Raw genomic sequence first — 20,192 nt, 5'->3', positions numbered from 1 at the left:
TAGATCTTAATTAGAAAACCTTTTTTTCGTTGCCTCTGCTGTATTAAAAGTATGAAAATCGAGCAAAGAATTTAAATTAAATAATCTCTCAGTTTCGCGAACTGTTCCACATGCTTCCGGAGCGGATAGCTTTCACTCACTTTGCACACACGCACGATGGAGCTGTCCGCTCTCGACGCAGGTGACCATCACTACACAGCTTGTCAGAAAATTTTCACGTTTGGGAAGAGTCCGGAATCCACCAAATTACTTATTTTCTGCTGTTAATCTTCCATGTAAGTACTGTAACCCTGCTGCATAGTGTTCGCTGCGACCCTTTTCATGCGGTGGTAGTAAAGTTTTCCCTCCCCAATCGTTGCCCTTCGCAGAAAGTCGGTACGAAAGAGCGCGTCCTAGCGACGCGGTTTCGTTCGACCGTAATGGCCGGCGGTTCAGGTACGAAGGTGGTGCAAATCACCAACATTGCTCCGCAGGCCACCAAGGATCAGATGCAAACGTTCCTCGGGACGGTGGGGAAAATTGACGAGATTCGCCTCTACCCGACCATACGGGATGTGTCCTGCCCGGTGGTGTCGCGCATCTGCTACGTGAAGTACTTCGAGAGCAGCTGCGTAGCGGTCGCCCAGCACCTAACCAACACGGTGTTCATCGATCGGGCCGTCATCGTGATCCCGGTCGCGAACGGCGTCATCCCCGACGAGTACAAGGCGCTCGAGATGGCCGCCAACGGGACGCTCGTGCCGGGGCTGCACAGCTTCAACGTGCCGTCCAAGCTGCCGCCGGAGGTGGTGAACCGGATCGACGGCATGATACCGAACCAGGTGGTAAAGACGATCGACCCGAAGCTGGAAGAGAACGGACTGCCCGAGTATCCGCCGCTGCCGGTGAACTTCGACGCGAAAAAGATCGAGGAAACGCGCCGCACCATACTCATTCTGGACGTGCGCTCGGACTGGCGGCTGGAGGAGCTGATGGACCACTTCAAGCCGGCGGGCGAGATCAAGTACGCCCGGTACGCGGAGAACGAGCGCAGCAAGCTGGCGCTGCTCGAGTTTTGCGACCAGCGCAACATCATCAACGCGCTCAAGATGCACGGCACCGAGTTCCGGGGCTACCGGCTGAATGTGCACCATTCGACGCAGCCGATCGTGAAGCCGGAGGCGAAGAGCAACGAGGCGGCCCAGAAGGAAATCGAGGAAGCGATGACGATCGTGAAGGAGGCCCATCACCAGATATCGAGCATGGACCCGGTGGTCGCCATATACCCGAAGGACAAGAGTGCCAGCCGGCGCCGGTCCCGTTCGCGGTCCCGCTCGAAGGAACGCCGCACCCGGTCCCGTTCGCGCAAACGCTCCAAGTCGCGTAGCAAACGGTCCCGGTCACGTAAGCGCTCCCGCAGCCGCTCGAAGCGTTCCCGCTCCCGGCGATCCCCGTCGCGGAGCAAGCGCTCGCGCTCGAAGTCGAAACGTTCGCCCTCGCGCAGCAAGCGGTCGCGGTCGCGCTCGAAGCGTTCGCGCTCCCGGGACCGCCGCAAACGTTCCCGCTCTCGCCGCCGCAGCCGCACGCGTTCGCGCGAGCGTACGTCGCGCATTCGTCGGTCGCGCTCGCGCTCCAAGAAGCGGTCCCGTTCGCGTGAGCGTCGCGATCGTAGCCGCGACCGCAAGAAGTCCCATCGCAACAAGGAGGAACGGCGCCGCCGCTCGCGTTCCCGTTCGGCGAGCGCCAAGCGTTCGACGTCCCGGAGTCGGGCAAGTCGTACCAAGGAGGTGGTCACGAAATCATCGTCCAAGCGTCGCAGCCGCACCCCGTCGGACAAGAGGTTGAAAAAGATCCTGGAAGAAACGGTCAGCCGCGATTACGACGCGGAGGAGCGCATGGATGCAGGTGGAAGCGTGGTCGGTGTGGAGGATGATGCGGGCAGCACCGGCAAGCAGTCGGTCTCGTCGCCAACCCAAGCTTCCGGTACAGGCGGCGGAGGCGGTGATGGTGGCGGTGGTTCCAGCTCCTCCTCGTCGTCGTCTTCTTCCGGTGGCGCAGTCGCGGCACCGGCCGCTCCAACGACACCGCGGGAGAAAACCGCCAGCCCGACAACGGAGAAATCCGACAACATGGACATTTCCAACTCTCCGTAATCGGACACGGTTCATTTAGGTGCAGGGACGGACATCCACGGTACGAAAAGAATATGCGAGAGCGGGATGTACGTTGGTCGCGCACCAGGCAATTTACATTTACGTTTTACATTTTTAAAAACCATCCAACAATGATACACTGCTTCAGCAACGCGCGGGAACACTTTCGATCGGTGTTGCGTATTCTATCCTTTCTCTTACTACTTTCCTTTCCTATGACTGTGTCCGCCGACATATTGTGCATTGTGTTTGTCCAGGATTAGTTTATTGTATTAGTACCGATGTACCGCAGCTTTCGCGAGGTGACATCATACGTACGATTCGTCAATATTTTCAAATAAATCTCTCTTGAGTCTAATGATCCTAACATAAGAACGTGTCGCTGCGTTCACTTGATGATAAATGAAAGAAAAATAAAAAAACGCTTACATTAAGGTACATTCCCAGTCTCTAGAGAAAAAAAGCATAAGGTATAAATAAGTGATAATGGCATTTTAATGTTTCTATTTTTTTAATATATTTTTGTGTATTTTTATAGAGACTTAGAGCCAATTGGCCTCATTCGCCTATTATAATGTTCCTATGCTATGTTCATCTCTTAATTCCTCGCAGGAGATAAAACCTTTGAACCTCGGATATGCCCTGTTGCCAGATTTGCTTTATTTTTGTTATTCTCGTGTTTCTTCCTTTTCTACCCGCCTCAGTGCGTTCTCTATCACACACGTTGGGATACGCACACACACACCAACACTACGGTGATGGGCAACCCTTTGTGGTTGCATAGGGGATTGTTGATGTTTTGTTTCCACCTTGCAGCTGATGGTTGTTGGATGCATTACGGGATCAAAAAATTCATCGCATTTACTGACTATTTTATGTTTCTACATGGCATGTCTTTCTTTTTCTAAAATTTTTGTATTTTAACTGTATTTGGTCGCTCTTCATCAGTTCATAGCATGCAAAATACTTAAAATTTCTGAAAACTAAAACATATTTAGTCTCGAAAACATTGCTTGCTTCAAATATTATTTAGGTCAAAGGAACCTATTCATAACGTGCGGTATTTCGCATTAGTAGGGGCACACGGTCGCATTACGCTTGGATTGATAACATTTGGAGCGACAGAAGAACCGTAAAATGGCTCTTCTTCTGTGTGTCTGGGTTGGGCAACTCTCGCTGGTTGAGCGTTTGAAGAAACATCGAGAGATAAAAATTACTCTATTCCATGCAAACAGAACCGGAACACGATACGACGAAAAACGGGTTTGTGTGGAATCAGCATTACCATTGCAGCAGGCCCAGCATACTCGATACGAACCCTCATCGTCACTTACTCACACATGGGCAGCGTTGTGAGAGAGAGAAAGAGAGATATAGTCCGCTGTGTTGTGTTCTTCATCAGCTGTTGCAATGACGTGGCACTTGCCAAATACCTTTCATCCCCTTGAAGAATCATCCCTTAAAGTTCACTAATTTGCCTGTATAGGTCAAACGACCAACTTTGGGTGGGTATGTTTTCGTTTTAATGATTCATATTAATTTGTACATCATCAGCATGATGACGTCGTTCATAAAAAGAAAGCAAAAAAGAAGAAGAAGAAAAAGAGGAAGTAAACAAAGCCCCATCAACATCACCGTAAAACATTGATACGCAATACCCCTCCCGCCCGCCAGCCAACCATCCCTTCCGATGTTCACACTTACACACACACACACGCACACACACTGCTTTTCACTGCTTGTATGCTGCTCTGCGCACGGGCAAATCCAAGCACCCTCAAGCACAAGCGGATTGTTTTCGTTTCATCTCTTTCCTTCTGCGCGCAGACCGGAGCGAGAGGGCAGGAAAACAAAGAGCAAACAGGCTCGTTCACCCTCCAATGTATCATCATGAGCAGCAGCACCACCACCACCACCACCAGCATCGAATACGCATGCAGCGCAGTACGGCAGGGATGGTGTGGTTTCTTTTTTGAAGCTGGGAACAAATTTATGCCACGAAGCGAGGGAAGTTGGTATTTTCGGATGAAATACCAAGCTTGAAATCGGCTTGTTTTCACACACCCCACACACAGGAGCGTGTCAAGGCCAGATGGTTGGTTTCGACAAAACTTTACACGACCGTTGGAGCTGCTTAGGATGGTGATGATAAGGTAAAAACATATATATAGCATCTTTTGTCATCGCATCTATGGTGTTGGTATGAGACGCAAGCTTTCTGATAAAAAAGGCCCAAAAACCTGCCATACTGTCGAATGTTTTTCTTTGGTTTCCAAATCAATCCAGTTTCATTGTTTGCTCGCTTAAAATGGCCAATGTCGGAGACACATCATCAGCAGCCTTGATTCTCAACCCCCGAAAACACACCTACAGCTACACACCGCACACACACACAGCCTACTGCGGACTCAGGATATAGGGGTGGGCCCGTGCCTGTGTGAGTGTATGTGGCTCGTGTAGCTGTGCGTGTGTAGGTAGTGGTGCTTTGTTGTTATGCGATTGTACACTTTAATTGCGTTCCAGTTGATCGAGCTCGGGCAAACTGGTACAGCGAGCGAGGAGTGGTGGTGGTTTGTTCTGGAACATCCATAAAACAGAAAAACTCTCACCAAAGAAAAACGCATTTTAAAAGTGATTAGAACCATTCTGCCGTTTAGCAACGCTTGATTGGAGCTAGAGAGAGGGAGAGAGAGAGAAAGTAGGGGATTTCATAGGATCAAAATAATACAGCTGTGTTTGCAAACGATCACTTGCAAACATGCAAAGAATGCCGATCATCTGTTTTATAATGTTCACTGTTTACCAGTCAACGCGTGAGACGCTTATCGTTAGGGCCAGGGAATTACATAATATTGATTTGAAACTGTCCAATGCATTGGTGTGACCGAAGAAACGGATGACAAACACCAGACCCAAACCCTCATGCATCACGTCATGTTGTGAATATGAAAACAAAGAAAAACCACGAGAGCAGAAGAGTTGTGCAAGAAGAGGAAAGGAAAAGTGGGGCGGGGGGAGGCAATAAAAATAAATAGCTAAAATGGCTGGCCGACTGCGCTGGGCACAAGAATCTCAACCCAGCCGACGCCGGATGAACGGTCGAAGCGATAAAAACTGCTCGAACGGTGTTGGAGTTCATTCGAATCAGTATAAAATAAGCAAGCATACGAGAGATCGAAGGGGAATGAAGTTGATTTTTATAAAATTATAATCAAATTATCTGACAAAAATATGCAACATGATTAGCAAAGTTTGTCAGTTTTAATTCACTTTCTTCCTGAGGCCTCAAATGGGAATTGATTATTTTAGTAGGGGAATTTTTCATAAATAAAAAAAATACTAAACACATGCCTTTACAGCCACAGCTTTTTAAGATACGCAATTTTCTAAATTTGACTGTTCTTTGAGCAAATTGTACTGATTTGACACATCATAAGTCAAACGCCAAATAATTTCGCTTTTGATCAAATGTTAAAACCATTTTAAAATGTTTAAATTTGTTATATTTAATCAGAATCATATTTTTAAAAAAATAAGTGTCTAAAATAACCCCCTACAAGCAAAATTTCAAGAAAATTAGTAATATTTTGGCTGGAATCAGTCGAATCTCGTGACTAACACGGAAATTCGAGACATGTGGTGTTTTGGAACCGTTTTCAGTCCCCATTTACCGTGTATCTTGGGGACCGTCTGTACACTGAACGAACCGTACTGCAGTAATTTGATGATAAGAGAGTAATGAGAATGGCTAAACAGCTTGCCCGTTTTACCTCCCAATGCAGCAACACCACATGAAAAAGCCAGTTATTTGTCTAAATTTCAAAACGCCATCCAATTTGCCCATACATTAAAATTCTAATTCAATCCTACCCAACCCCAGCAGCCTTGCTGCACTGTTAAGCCGCTTTGTCAAGGTTTGTCGCCTGGGCGCTCGACATTCATCGGGCAGGTCGAGCAGTCTGCCGTCGCACGGGGGGCACACGACAGCGAATGAATAAAAACAACACCGCCATTCGACTCCGTGAACTCAGCGAGTGCAGTCGTGTGCACGCGTCTCAGTTCTGCGTTCTCTCTGTGGCTCTGTGTGTATAGCTTGTGTGCAGCTCTGTGTAGCTCGTGTGTGTGTGTTTCCAAAGACGAACTTTTCTTGTTTTTACTGATTGGTGGGTTTGCTGGTACAAGAAAAATCAAACACATCATTTTTCATCCCATCATCCCACCCCCTTTCCCAATCCCTTGTCTGTTGCAAGTGATGTCACAGCCGTTTGGGCAACCAAGTGCAGCGTACCAAGTTTGGAGCATTTAATTCTAACCCCCTTTCACCTGCGCGCACTCTCCCTGTGTTGCATTCTTCTGCTCACGATTATTGCATCAGTGTGCATCGAGCGTATTTCGTCGATGTGTGCGTGCCGTACGATAGTGGGGCGGCACTAGAGCTAGAAACGTTAGAGTGTGTGCGCGTGTTTACGTGTGTGTGTGTGTGATTTTTTTACACCAAGTTTTCTCAATTTTCTTTGTGTTGTGAGAAGTATAGATGTTCTTATCACATTTTTTGGGCTTTTGTGAGGCCTATTTCCTTCTTCCCTTTCCAATGCCTCATCCGTTCTAGGGTGCGAAAGGTGTCGATGGTTGCGTTGGTATAGGTTACGCGATTGCAGTATAACCCCCCCTCCATTGAGTAAAAATAATAGGTTCTTTCCGGTGCTCCCTTTTGCGAAAATACATTTCTGTCGAGGTATGCCGAGCCAGCTAAATACCAAGGGGCCGTGGCGCGCGTGCGTGAGTGTGAGGGCCAATGTTCCGTATGCTCGCGAGTGTGCAACTCCCACCGCCACTCCCCCCTGTCCCCTCTGAAAAGGGATTCTTAAGAAGGGTGGCGGCGGAACGCCACAAAACAACCAAGAACAAAGAACAAAGCAAGCTGGTAGCTGGAAAAATCGACTCCTACTTGGATGGACGGAAATTGAGAGGGTTGTTCTTAGGGGGTTTTTGGCTCCAGTGTTTTGCTGCTTTCGTCCCCAATAAGGCAGGACACTCCAACATAACCTAGTTAGAAAAAGCAGAAGGAACAGCAACGACACGGAGAAGGCAGACAATATTAATCCTCATTTTCTTCCATCGTTCTACCTTAACCCTTTAGCTTGCCCCATCGCCTCGAAGACACCCTAAATGTGTCGCTCAAAACGTCACCGTTGTTGTGTGTAGGCATACAAAACGGCGCAGCAAACATATTTCACCCAAAAGGTTGTGCAGTGGTGTTTAGTGGTGTGAAGTGAAAAGAACATTTCCATCGTAGCAGCCATCGTTGGCAGAGGGACAGTTCCAGACGGGAAGTGTGTGTGTGTGCGCGTGTCAGTGTTTCGTATTTTGCTAGTGGTGAAAACTATTTTGTGAAGCCTTCTTTTCCGTTCGGTGACCACCTTCTTTGACCGACACCTAAGTCCCCCCATCCCCCCGCCCCCCTCCCCAACCGGATCAGATTTCCTTGCGGTTTATAGCCCTTCGCAGACATCATGGCCGATAGTTTGGTGGAAACGCCCACGGCTAGTGCGGGCCACTTGATGAATCTGAACGTGATAAACGCGATGGCGGGTGACTCGGGAAGCTCCTCCTCGTCCTCTTCCTCCTCTTCGTCATCCTCTGCCTCTTCCTCCTCGTCCTCTTCCTCGTCCTCTTCGTCGAATGTGGCCACGTCATCCGGATCGGGTGCCGCACCGTCCGGCACGCTCGAACCGGCCCCGGGCGGCACCACCACCACCCCGACCGTGCTGATCTCGGTCAGTGCCACCACCACCGGCACGTCCTCCGTCCGCCAGTCGAGCTTGGCGTCCGATCTGCTGCTCAACCAGATGCTTAACATCGCTCAGCATCGTGTCCAGCAGCAGCAGCAGCAACAACAACCGTCGTCCTCTTCCTCCCCCTCCCCCTCCTCTTCGGCTCCATCCTCATCCTCGGCCGTGTCGTCGTCCGGTACGCCGACCGGTGGCCCTTCCACCGTCGCTGCCGGTGACCCATTGCCGCCCACCCTTATCACACTGTCCGCCACACCGTCCCCGTCCTCATCGTCGTCGTCGGCGGCGGCGGCACCATCGCACGGCACTAATGCGGCCGCTGCCCGGCCCGTGCAGCTGCCCGTACGGCCGCTCGAGCTGGTGAAGCAGCAGCAGGCGCCGGCCAGCCGCTCCGTCCACGGTCGCCCGGCCGACCCGGCGGACGACTGCGGCGAGCCGGAGGCGAAGCGCAAGAAGAAGGGCGACAAACCGAACGCGAAGGTCGAAAAGCTGGAGCTGCGCCTCGGCGGCATACTGTGCTGTGCCGTCTGTCTCGATCTGCCCCGGACCGCCATGTATCAGGTAAATTGCAAAAAAAAAACATTTATTTTTTTGTTTTATTAAAAGAAGAAAAAACAACGAAGCGAAAAACAAACCCTTGCATATCATATTTTACCTTATCGACAACGTGCCCTGGAGCGCCAACCAAAACATGATGCCCCTTACTTCCGCTACTTCCGCTACCCACACCACCCATCCATCCATCCTTATCGCTCCTTCGCAAATGCTTTTGCCGTTTCTGCTCCTTTTCGTGGTCGTGTTTTGGTGTCGTGCAAAGGTTAAACAAAGCAGAACAAAAAAAAACAATTGCTGTTAGCAAATCTTCCATTTTTCCCCCCTCCTGCCCTATGTTATCAACTTACCGTCGTTGGGCATATGTTTTTTTTTGTTGTTTTCGTTCTTTATTTTTGAAAAAAACATCCCTTCCCTTTCCGGTTCACATTTCCGCTTGACTTTGATAAACGTTTTGATGGTTTTACGTTCCTTCTTTGGAAACCTAGGGATAGTTTTCTGCTCCATTATTTTCCTTTTATTTGCTTTTTTTTATTTGGTAGTTGGGTTTTTTTTTTCCATTTTCTGTTATCGTTTTCGTTTTGATAAAATTTATCTTACTTTAACGATGTTATTGTTACTGTTTTCTTTTGCTTAAAACTATTAGCTGTTTTTCTTATAAATTTCCTCTCCTTCTGTTGTTTTATGCTTTCCACTATTTATCACTTTTAGCTGCTTCTAGAAAACATTTTTGGTTACTTTTTTCCTGCCTTTTTTTACCCTTTCTTTAAAAAAAATGGAATAGAAATCTATTTTTCCTCTTACCTTCTGGGCAAAAGTTGTGTAAGATACTTTCTTTTCCGCTGTCCCAAAATTTTGCGCCGTCATTTTTTCCCCTCTGTCTTCCCACCCCCTGTATTTATGTTTCTTTTCAGGTGTTCAGTGTACTAGTGCAATTTTAAAATAACTAAAAACGCACAGTCCTTGGAAATTAGCAAAAATGCTGTGAAGCGATTTGCTTTATAAACGTTCCTAATAGTAATTTGAATCATCAACGACCAGCATACAACATTTCAATTAAATAATTACTAGTGGGAATCTCCTCTTCTCCTCAGGAGGAACTGATCGTCTTTTGCGTGAAAAAAGCACAAAATTTTCCTACATTTTTTCCTTCAAAATTTCCTATAAATATCTTCCTTTTGTTTCGTTCATACCTATACGCGACGTTTTCCTGGGACGATCAATGAAAACAGGGCAAAGTTGAGGTGTGTGTGTGCTTGTGGTGGTGTGTGTCCCTTGTGGCGCACATGTGGCACATCTGTACAGTACACGTGCTGCTGCTACCGTATGTGTTTAAATTTAGTGCCAAAACCAGCTACTGCAATGCCAGACGAGCGGTTTAAGTTGTTTTTGATGTGTGTGTTTATGCTTTGCTGCAGTCTCCACAGCTGCACCGAACGGTGGGATACTGATGTGGATGAATTGGAAATGTTTTGAATTTTGTTCTTTTTTTTTGTATAAAGTATTATAATATTAAATGGATATGGGCATTTGGGATAAGTAAACTTAGCATCAGTTATAATGGAATGTAAATACCTAACACAAGCCTGATCGCATGTGATCTACGCAATTCTATCTGGTTTGAAAATGGATTTAAAACGGAGTTGCCCTCTACACGCGGGCTTTGGCACCCGACCCGGAACACTGACACCGTTTTCCACGGGGTTCATTGGAGTGTGGTGCTGCTAAACTTTCATCGAAAACTGGTGGTAAAATGGGGGAAAACTGCTGCGAGGGTTTCCTTCCGCAACGGCTGATCGATCATTTATGCCTTTTCTGCGCGCGGCCCGCAGAAGATCGCGTGTTTCGAGATTCGATGCCACTTTCTAATTGTTGTGGCGAAATGGTGATGATGGTGATGGTGCCCAAGGCGTAAAGGCAAACGTGCCATCATGATCGATTGTTGCTAGGTTGCTCGTCGCGAGAGCTGCTGGCCTGGCCACACGTGTGTTGGGGGTATTTGCTTCTGCTATTTAGGTTGAAGTCTGGAGGGAGAAAAGGAGGTTCATAAATAAGGAGTCGGCAAAATTGTCCACCTTATTGTATGCCTGTAGGCTTTGTAGGTATTTATTTTCGGGACTAAAAATGGTGTCAATAGACAGCCAAGGCTACAGTGTATATTATATGAAGGGCTTGCTGTACAGTTGAAGGGTTTCAGCATAGATATGGTTTAACGCCTGTCAAAAAACAAGCTTCTTTCAAATATCGCAAGCCTTGTACAATTATGTTGCACTGTTGTGCCCTCTTCAAGGGACTATTTTTAACGCGCGTGCAGGCATTTTTCCTTTCCCGCAGCAGCAGCAGCAGCAGCAAGAGCAAAGAAATCAATGCCGAGCACATGCGCACAAATGGGTGGTGGTGAGAATGGTTGGTTGGTTTCGCCTTTGCCCAGATCGCCCAGGTCGAGTTGTGTGGGGGGTCGGACGGCGGTGCGGATTTTGTATTTTGCTCCCACCACCATCTTCACAACAACCCCTCGCGTTGCCCGAGTTGCTGTGTACAAAATGTCGTCACCAAATGCTCTCTCCACCGTGTACCCCGTAATTGAGTGTCCTTCGCACGGTGTAGTTCTGGCCTTTCGAAAACGATTCTTACAATGGGGTGAACTAGTTTCAAAATTTCAAAATTTAACACACAAATATTACTTTAAAAGCGACAATCTTAATCGCTTGCATCTTGCCAAGCAAATCCCTGGCCAAGGACGCGTTGCCTTGGTTGTTGCTGTCTATCGTGACTTGGGGGCCGTGTAGGCGTGTGTGTGTTTGTGGCTGCTTCCATTCATTTATTCTCAACCAAGCCCAAGTTGTGGAGTTGCTTAGCATAGCATACGTTGTAGGCACATTTGGCTTTTGGCTCGAAATGGCGACATGGACGGGCTGGCGATCAAAATGGCGTCACTAGCGGAGCGGTCGGAAGCAGGACCGAGGATCAAAGTTCGGTCAAATTATCTGCCTCTCCGACACACCTCACCACTTCACACACACAAACACACAGTGTTGTAGCATTGACCGTGTGTAGCATAAGCACAGCTGATCGTACGATGGCGGAGAGCCAGCAACGGAATCTGGCTGTGTCCCCCTGTTTTGTCGGATGTTCTCGTCACAACATCAACCATTGCTGTAATATCATGCATGCATATGCGTACTGTGCTGTACGCAATGGTATGTGTGTTGTTTTGGGCAAAGAACCCTTGGCGAGTTGTACAACTCCCTTTGTGTGGTGTTGTTGTTGGGAGGACAAGTGCAAAACGAGCAAAATGGACGGTTGAGAAGCGATTCCTCTTTATAAAACCCTTCTCTCTTTATCTCTCTCTCTGTGGTTGTAGGCTCTACTTGTAGGCAAGCTCTCTCAGATGTGACCACGAAAGAGGGCCACCAGTGAAAGCACTCGTTATTGGGGGGGGGGGGCATGTTTGGAGGCCATCAAAGCAAGCCACCCCACCCTCCAATCGGTTGGGGTAAACTCGGTGTGCGTTTTTCGCACAGCTGCGCAGTAGGCCGCTCACAACACCAACACACAACACACCCTTCGAACAAAAAGGCATGAACTGGAGCTCTGGTGTTTGTGTGGATGTGTGTGTGTGTACGCTTGTGTTTAGTACATTGGCCTCCTTCCCTTTTACTCTGAACAGCTGATTCGAGCATCATAACGGCCAAACGGTTCTTCCATCTGGGGACAAGGGAGCAGAGCAGCATGAAAGCAAAAAGAATATGTGAGTGTGTGTTTGTAAGAGAGAGAGAGAAAGAGAGAGAGAGTTAACCTTGTGGACTTGTATTGGAGCTGCCTGTACCTTAGGGCCTTGGAGTGGTCAACAATAGAGTGCTTTGCGCGTGTGTTTGTGTCTACAACGATGACGCGTTCGGAAAGAACTTTGCAGCAAACAGCAAAGGGCAACACAACGCAATTGGCTAGCTCCCTACTAGCTCCCGCTCCTATGCAATAAACTGAACTGGTTTACAAAACTTTCCATCGCAGCAGTTCAAAGCGATTCACAACATGCTCAGATGCAGCTTGTCCAACTGATACAACCGGATGGTACTGACCCGCTTTTTTTTCGCACCACAAACACCATCCAGACAGTCAGACGTACCCGCCTCGGAGATTGATGGATTGATCTACTTTTGTTCATGCAATTATGTTGTAGCTAGCCTCTCTTCTCCCCATTACCAACTGGAGGAAGTTACTGGCTCAATATGGAGATGCCTCGGCACACCACATTATTCGAATGGCCTGCTGTTCTGCTTCACATCCGGAGGTTCCATTACTATTTGTCCCAAAATAGAATCAAACATGCGACAAAAATGCTGATGTCAGCTCGAGCCAACAGAGATCTTGCGCATATGGGTCGAGTTTCTGTACGCCCAATGGTTGCAAAGACGTACCACAGTAGTACGCCGTGCGGGGGAAGAAGTATCGTATGAGCTCTAAGGTACCGAGAATCCAAAACCATTTGGTACTAGAATACCATCTTCGGAGAACAGCAACGAACCGTGAATGAAACATTACAACAAAAAAACACTCAAATGCAAGGGATCCTACTCTATTATTAGAATCGTGTCTGGCTGGGTGTGTGTCTTCGCTCTTCGCAGCCCAAACACAACACTGTCTGGTTGTTTGCTGTGTATACTGCCCATTCCTAGGTACATTTGCACTTCCGCTATGGGTAATGTTTGCCTATACCCGATGCTCCAACAATTCGGTTGAGTTCGTTTGCTGTAATTGGCCTGCAGCACATTGGAGTTCGATCGGCTGCACATGCTCATTCATTGCACCGGGCAACGGGGTTTAGATGCACTGCTGGGGATGCAACATCGTTGTTTCACTTTAATTGATAATAGTAAAAAAAAAACACACACACGGGTATTTGTGAAAAGAGAGGTGTTCTGGAGATGCTCGTAAGAGGGTTTACCGAACCCAATGCAATAAATGTAGAAATATGGGTGATTCGATTGAAGAATCACCCTACTGCAAAGCCTTGTACATTGTCTGATGAGTACAGGAACTACCTGCAATTAACGAAACCCCGTATATAAATAGCTCTTTTTTCCATCAATTCTCTTGGAACATTGTAAAAGCCCTTTCCAGTTGTTGGAGCGCGAAGAATGTGAAGGTAAACCGTAGAATACGCACTGCGTAATCAAATCCCATGCCTACTACTCCTATTGATGTTGTTCACATGCGATGAAGTGCTATGCGTCAGATTTCACTGACCGTTGAACGGTGCGGGGTGAGCGCGTACTTGAAATCCTCTTCCCAAAAAGTCCACCCCCCACCAAGAGTTGAGGCCCCCACCTGATCGCGAGATGCGCGAGAAGTTGTTAATGGATGGACCACCACACCCAACAAAGCATCAAACTCAACTCACTCGGGTCGGATGTGGCGGTTTTGGAGATGATAATCTCGCGCATCCCCGAGCGCATCCCACACCAGCGTCGCCTACTTGATCGCCGCGCATCTGTTCAAGTGGAACAGTCAAGGTCACTTGGTTGGGTTGTGGCTGCCCTACTGCGAGGTTGTCGAACAACGGCGTGTTGGATCATCGACTGCTCGGAAAGCTATCTTTTTGCCCTTGGTGGTGTTGTTTTTTTTCCCCACCCAGTTATTTGAGGGAGAAACTGTTCTGCCCCATTGTTGGTAAGGTGGTGTTGAATTTCAACCCCTGCTCGTTGTGCGTATACCCATGAGGGGGGGGGGGGGGTACTTGTGTGGGTGTTTATGTGTGTCTTTTGTCATTGTTGCTGGGCTAACAATGCCGGAAGGGCATATTGCGACTGTTGTATTTGTGTGTGTATTTAAAAAGGTAAAATAAGCAATTGGTTCCAAGTGGGGTTGGGTGGCAATTCTGCTATATTGGGCGAAGGATGAGTATATGTGTGTGTGAGCGTGTGTCTGAATGCGTGCGAGTGTGTGTGCGTGTGTGTTTGAGACTATGCGACTACTTAGATGTGTGCGTAGGGAAAGGTATTAACAATATGGATGCTGTGTGCGGGGCCAAAGTGCCAAAGGAGACTCGTTGTGATATATATGATAGTGATGCAATATTACAGTGTTTGTATATACCAGTGCCAAAATGGTTGTTAGTAGCAGCAGCAGCAGCAGCAGCAGCAGCATTAACAGTTACAACAGTAGGAGCAGCAGCAGCATATAAAGGTAGAAACAGGCTGCAGAAATTTAGCTTAGTGTAGCATATGAACGAGTGATACTTGATTTATTTGAGGGATTAGAGAGATAGAGATAGAGAGAGAAAGAGTAATCGTGATTGAGATCAACTTGAGTGTAATCAGAAAAAAAACATAAACGAAAAAGGATAGGGAAAAGCTACAGTGCGAATGATTTTACTGCAATAGCTCGCCCACGACCGTGTAGAATATGTATTTATTTCAGTGTCTTTATCTGTATTATTCTGTGCAGGATGCAATACTTAGTTCCTTGACTTTATACTAATCATTATACCTTATACTAAAGCAATATGTAGGGTAGCGTGCCGTTAATAGAATGTTATGCGTGTTTGCAAGTAATTTTAAAGTTACTAAAGCCAACCATCGACATAGTTTTAGTAGTGAGTCTTCAAGTACGTTGCTTTATTAGTACAACTAGGAACGACGAGAGTACACTAAGGGAATGTAATAAGTGGTTTATATAGTGTGTCTTTATATAATTGCAACAAAAACAAAAAAAAAAAGAAACGGGAAGTAGAAAATCAAAATGCCAACAAAAAAATATTTAAAAAACGAAAAAGAAACAAAAAAAAACTGAAACCAAAAACAATAGTGCACAAGATTATAAAAATCTGTAACACTTCTGTGTAACGAAGTGCAAAACGAAAAAAAAACAAAACTGGCGAAGAAAAAGAGTAAAAATAAACGACAAACATGAACAACGTGGCCAGAGTGTTGGCCGATGCAAAACAAAAACCAACCAGAAACCGTGACTTGTTTTCTTTTTCAAAACCAAAAAAAAACATTTAGCTTTACCATTACCCCCTCCCGCTCCTCACTCTCTCTCCCCTTTCCTCCTACTCATTTAGTGTGTTTTTCGGTTTTCGGTCCACCCAAGCTGCGTTCTGAGTGCACATACACACGTCCGAATTGAAGGAAGGGGAATTGTCCTCTCTGGTCCGGCAGTTAAAAAAAAAGAAAGCGTGGTTCTTGTTTGAGAAATTACATCTCTGTCCGCCCCCCCCCTGTCCGCCCACCTGCAGCAGCGCATCATCTTCCACAATCGTGTATCTCGTTGGGTTTCCTCGCTCTCCGTCTCCGACCGTAGGTAACAACCAGATATACACACCAGAACATAGCAAAGGTAGCGGCACGTCCCCCCGCGGGAAAAAAGGGAAATTACGTTTGGAGGCTTATGCAGCCTCCAGCCTAGTTCCTTGGCGATGGTGGTGGTGGTGCTGCCTGCTACCTATTAGTTTCTAATGTGGGGTCACATCTACACTTCGGCGGGGGCTAAATTATGGGACCGTTGCTCTACATCAACAACAACAAAACTTAAAACCAAACAAATTTAATCCAGTTGTCTTTTCCTTTTTCTTTCTTTTTCTTTTTCCCCCCACAGGTTTGCGTATGTTGTTTTGAGATAAGAAGATCGTGGTGTGCGTGTGTTTGAGTGTGAATTTTGGGAAATTTTGCGGGGAAAAAGGGACAACACACACAAACACACGTGGTATGGCCACACCAAAAACAGATTGTGTTTGTAAGGGAGGAAAAATGTGGGTGGAAATTGTGGGAATCTTCTCTCGTTGTTATTCTGTAAATAGAGTTGTAATGGTTGGGAACACTAGCAATGCTATCGATGCGTAATCTATGTTTACTGTTGATGAAATATGTATGTATGTCTGTGTGTGTGTGAGTTTTCATAAAATGTTATCAAACATCGTCCTTTCGGCTAATTTTATACGTAAAAATGGTAGGGTCGCTTACCATAACTTACACCGTTCTTGGTAGAAAACCAAATAATCATTTAAAAAAAAAACAGCTACAAAAGAGGGTGGAAACATTGGGAGGTTTTTTTTCTCATTGCTTTAGTCTTTCTCTTATAATGAGCAGACGCAAAATGTAAATTAAAAACATACACAAAAAACATAAAAATAATCAACGTTCTACGTACACTTTGCAGGGTTTTCTACTTTTTTCTCTCTTTCTCTCTTTCTCTTCTCTTATTGCAGCGATGTTATGTTAAATGCGTAAATAGTATATAATTGGCCGTATTTTTACCAGTTGGTTAAGCTGTTATAGTTTTTCGTTTTTGGTTTTCTTTTTCTTGTTTCTTCTTCAACCCGCGTAAACGTATGCGTCGTTTCCTTCCGCTAAACTTGTATGGAACATGGGTTTTTTGTTGAATTTAAACTATTTCAGGATGTACGCAACAGCTAATTTAAACTAATTTAAATAATAAAAGGAAAAAAAAACAACAACCCCCACCCAACAAGAGGGTGGGTGGGTATTTTTTCCCTCTCCCCAATTTTCCACAGGTGTTAACACCCGACGACTGTGTCCGGCTTCGTTAGTGATTTGCTAATCGATTTGTTTCTGCTTTTATTTCTTTTTCTCTTCTACCTTCCTCATTTTTGTTGAATCTGTGTGAATCTTGGCCCATTGCCCCCCTATCTCTCTCCTCACACAACCACGCCCCAAACGCAAACACGCGCTTGTGCCACCCTTCAGTGCTCGATGGGACATCTGATGTGTGCTGGATGCTTCACCCATTTGCTGGCAGATGGACGGTAAGTGACGAACCTTTGGGTTTTTGGCCGACAAAACAAAACTGAGCCCTAAATACTAATTGCATTTCCTTCACTCATTCATTCTCCAGGCTGCGCGACCAGAACGCGACCTGTCCGAACTGTCGCACCGAGATTAGCAAGAACAACTCGTCGCGCAACCTGGCGGTCGAGAAGGCGGTGTCCGAGCTGCCGGCCGAATGCCAGTACTGCTCGAAGGAGTTCCCGAACAAATCGATCGACTACCACGAGTCGACCGAGTGCGAGGATCGGCCAACCGATTGCAAGTACGCGCGCATCGGCTGCCAGTGGCGCGGCCCCATCCACGAGGTGACGTCGCACGAGGGCAACTGTGCCCATCCGCGCAAGTCCGGTGCGGACGTGATGGTGGCGCTGCAGGCCCACGATGCGAAGGCGGCCGAGGATAAGAAGCTCTTTCTCACGCTGATCGATCTGCTGAGCTATGAGAAGATCATTTTTAACGGTACATGCTCCTTCCCTTCCCATTTTCCAACTCCCAATCCGATCATCTGTCCCTCCTGTAAAACCACACGCGAGAATCATCGCCAATGTGTCTCCTACGTTTGATGCTGCGTGCTACTGTGTAAAATGACGCGTTTTTTCTTCTTCTTTTTCTTCCTTTTGCTTTCGCTATTTTCTCTGTCTTGGTCTGATCTTGCAGATTTGCAGCTGAAACCGTACCGAACGGATGAGTACGTCCATCGTCTGTACTACGAGACGAGCCGCTTTTCCGCCTTCAACCATCAGTGGGTAGTGAAGGCGATCATTAACAAAAGCCAGCGCGATCCGCACGAGTCGTGTGAGCGCGACATCACCTATCAGGTATGGAAGCATCCGTTTCAAGTATCCGTTTTTTGTTGCTGTTGTTTTGGTGATCTTGGTCTTAGTAATGCCGTTGTCTTCTGTTGCCCTTCCAGCTCATACTGAAGTCGAAAACAACGAGCCCATTGCCGATGCACTTCTTCGTGCTGCGTGGCCCATTCTCCGACATTAAGGTGGATACGCAAATCTACAAGCACGATTTCGCCGACACGGAAACGGAAAGCCCGTTCAAGCTGCTGCCCCTGCCGGACACGGCCGAGTGTAACAGGCTGCTCGCGGCAAAGGCGATCAATTTCCGGTAAGTGTGTCCTCGAGGTGTAGTGCGTGTATGCGGGCTGCTATTCTAACGGCCTATTGACTCACGTTACTTTTCCCTCTTTTCTCCGTAGGTTAATTATGTTTTTGGCTTCGAAGTAAGGCGCGCGCGAGTGATGGTACCACAACCGGAGACACAGAGGGCGTGCGTCTATTATGAAGCATTAGCTCGCGTGCTCCCAGCATAACAGTAGTAGTTTGTTTACACAGTACACCACCCGAATGCTATTTAGGATAACGTTCTTTATCTTTATTATTTCCTTCCCAAATTTAAGAGTTAGATGATTTGAGAGCGCGTGATTTAACAAATTTAACTTTTCGCTACAATCGTTTTGTTTCATTCGAACTTTCGTTCGAGCGCGTGTTTCCATTACTTATATTGCATCTCAAAGCGTGCGGTTTTGTGTTGTCTTTTTGCGCAAAGCACACCCAACGAGACACGTGTGTCGAACGTTTTACGGTTGCGACATGATGGACCAAAATTGCGCTGTCGTTCGCACAGGGCACAGCATTATTAATTCCGCCTATTAAATCCGACTATCTGGGCGCACTATTGGTTTGTGTTTTTTTCTTTGTTGTTGCCACAAATGTGCTATAGCCGCCACCAGCAGCAAAAGCGGGGTGTAGAATGTGTAGAATCAGCCGGTTTTAGCTTACCGCAAAAACAAAAAAAGACCGTTAGCTAGGGCAAAAGAGGAGACGTCGCGAGATAAAGTTTAGTATTACGTTGCCATTTTGTTTTTCACATTTAAAGTGTATAACATGCATGCATACATAATTAGCGATAAAGCTAAGATTACAGTAGCGTACACAGACAGCGAAGTTCTAGGGATCCCGTCCCGTGTAGTGGACACAGGATGCGCGGAAGTAGTATAGGCGCCTGGATACTCATAAGGGTTTTGTTTTGGAGGTTTTAGTTTGTTCACCATCGCCATCTCTCTCCCCAGATGGTAATATCTACTTGTTGCTAGAGGAAGACGTTATTTGGGCGGGCGTTATTTGCTAATCGAATGAATATCTATCGTACACAATTTACTGCATAAGCTCTACACTATATACAAATCTACATAACTATATTAGTCGAGCGCGTAAGCTTACATTGATTCAGAAATGTGTGATACATGAACTTTGCAAAGATTGAGTAAGAAGAAACAATGTGACGAAGGGGGGTCTTGGACGAGCCACGGGACGAGGGCACGACGGAGGCAGGTTTTCTTTTAAACAATACGTTTGTTTGTTGGTTTACAATGGGGTTATGCTAGTTTCTACTTTTATGATACGCAAACACACGTGTTTTTCACCATTACAGCGGTTAAAACATTTGGACCACCAAACCAAAACTTCAACATTTGTCGCGCACAGTTTTCCCGCCCGAAAACTTTACACAATAATATACAAAAGACAACCCCATCGCCGGGTGGGTTTCATAGAGAGAGAAGAAAGTAAAAACACAGAACGAGCCGTTCAAATGCGAAAACTACATACTCTCGTGCTAAACGCAATCGATTAATAAGTACAAGTGTGTTTTTTCTGCTGTATGTTTTTGTTTTCCGCGTCCGTTTTCAATGTAAAACATACTTCTAGGTGATAAGATATGTGCCCGAGAGCTTTTTTATATATCGAATATGTATTTTGTTTCATTTTTGCAAAACTTACCCCAAATTTTTACTGTAACATAGTTTATACCATATATTCTCTTATCGCTGTCACGCGCATCTAATTGCTGTAGGAATGTAAGAATGAATATATTTTGTTTCTTTAAATGTTAGAAGTGTGGGTGTGTTTGTGTGTTTT

At 46.4% G+C, this 20,192-nt stretch overlaps 1 protein-coding gene across 1 annotated transcript; it reads left to right on the top strand.

Annotated features, from left to right (window-relative positions):
- The first annotated feature begins 140 nt into the window (after positions 1-140).
- On the top strand, positions 141-20,161 carry LOC120897121. The gene is made up of 8 exons (XM_040301745.1): positions 141-275; positions 369-2,129; positions 7,631-8,485; positions 17,185-17,243; positions 17,333-17,724; positions 17,923-18,083; positions 18,179-18,381; positions 18,473-20,161. The coding sequence occupies exons 2-8, from the start codon at positions 420-422 to the stop codon at positions 18,498-18,500; spliced, it is 3,408 nt and encodes a 1,135-aa protein (XP_040157679.1). The 5' UTR covers positions 141-275; positions 369-419; the 3' UTR covers positions 18,501-20,161.
- The last annotated feature ends 31 nt before the right edge of the window (positions 20,162-20,192 follow it).

The sequence above is a fragment of the Anopheles arabiensis genome, chromosome 2, assembly GCF_016920715.1.
Source record: "Anopheles arabiensis isolate DONGOLA chromosome 2, AaraD3, whole genome shotgun sequence".
In the NCBI taxonomy this organism is placed as follows: Eukaryota; Metazoa; Arthropoda; class Insecta; order Diptera; family Culicidae; genus Anopheles; species Anopheles arabiensis.
This window is presented reverse-complemented; position numbering and strand designations above follow the sequence as displayed.

What these genes read in the sequence shown, in the direction of transcription:
- LOC120897121 (XM_040301745.1), top strand. Translation starts at nt 420, where the DNA reads ATGGCCGGCGGTTCAGGTACGAAGGTGGTGCAAATCACCAACATTGCT. An exon ending in CATTTGCTGGCAGATGGACG is followed by an intron (nt 17,244 to 17,332) that starts GTAAGTGACGAA and finishes TTCATTCTCCAG; the next exon opens with GCTGCGCGACCAGAACGCGA. An exon ending in TGAGAAGATCATTTTTAACG is followed by an intron (nt 17,725 to 17,922) that starts GTACATGCTCCT and finishes CTGATCTTGCAG; the next exon opens with ATTTGCAGCTGAAACCGTAC.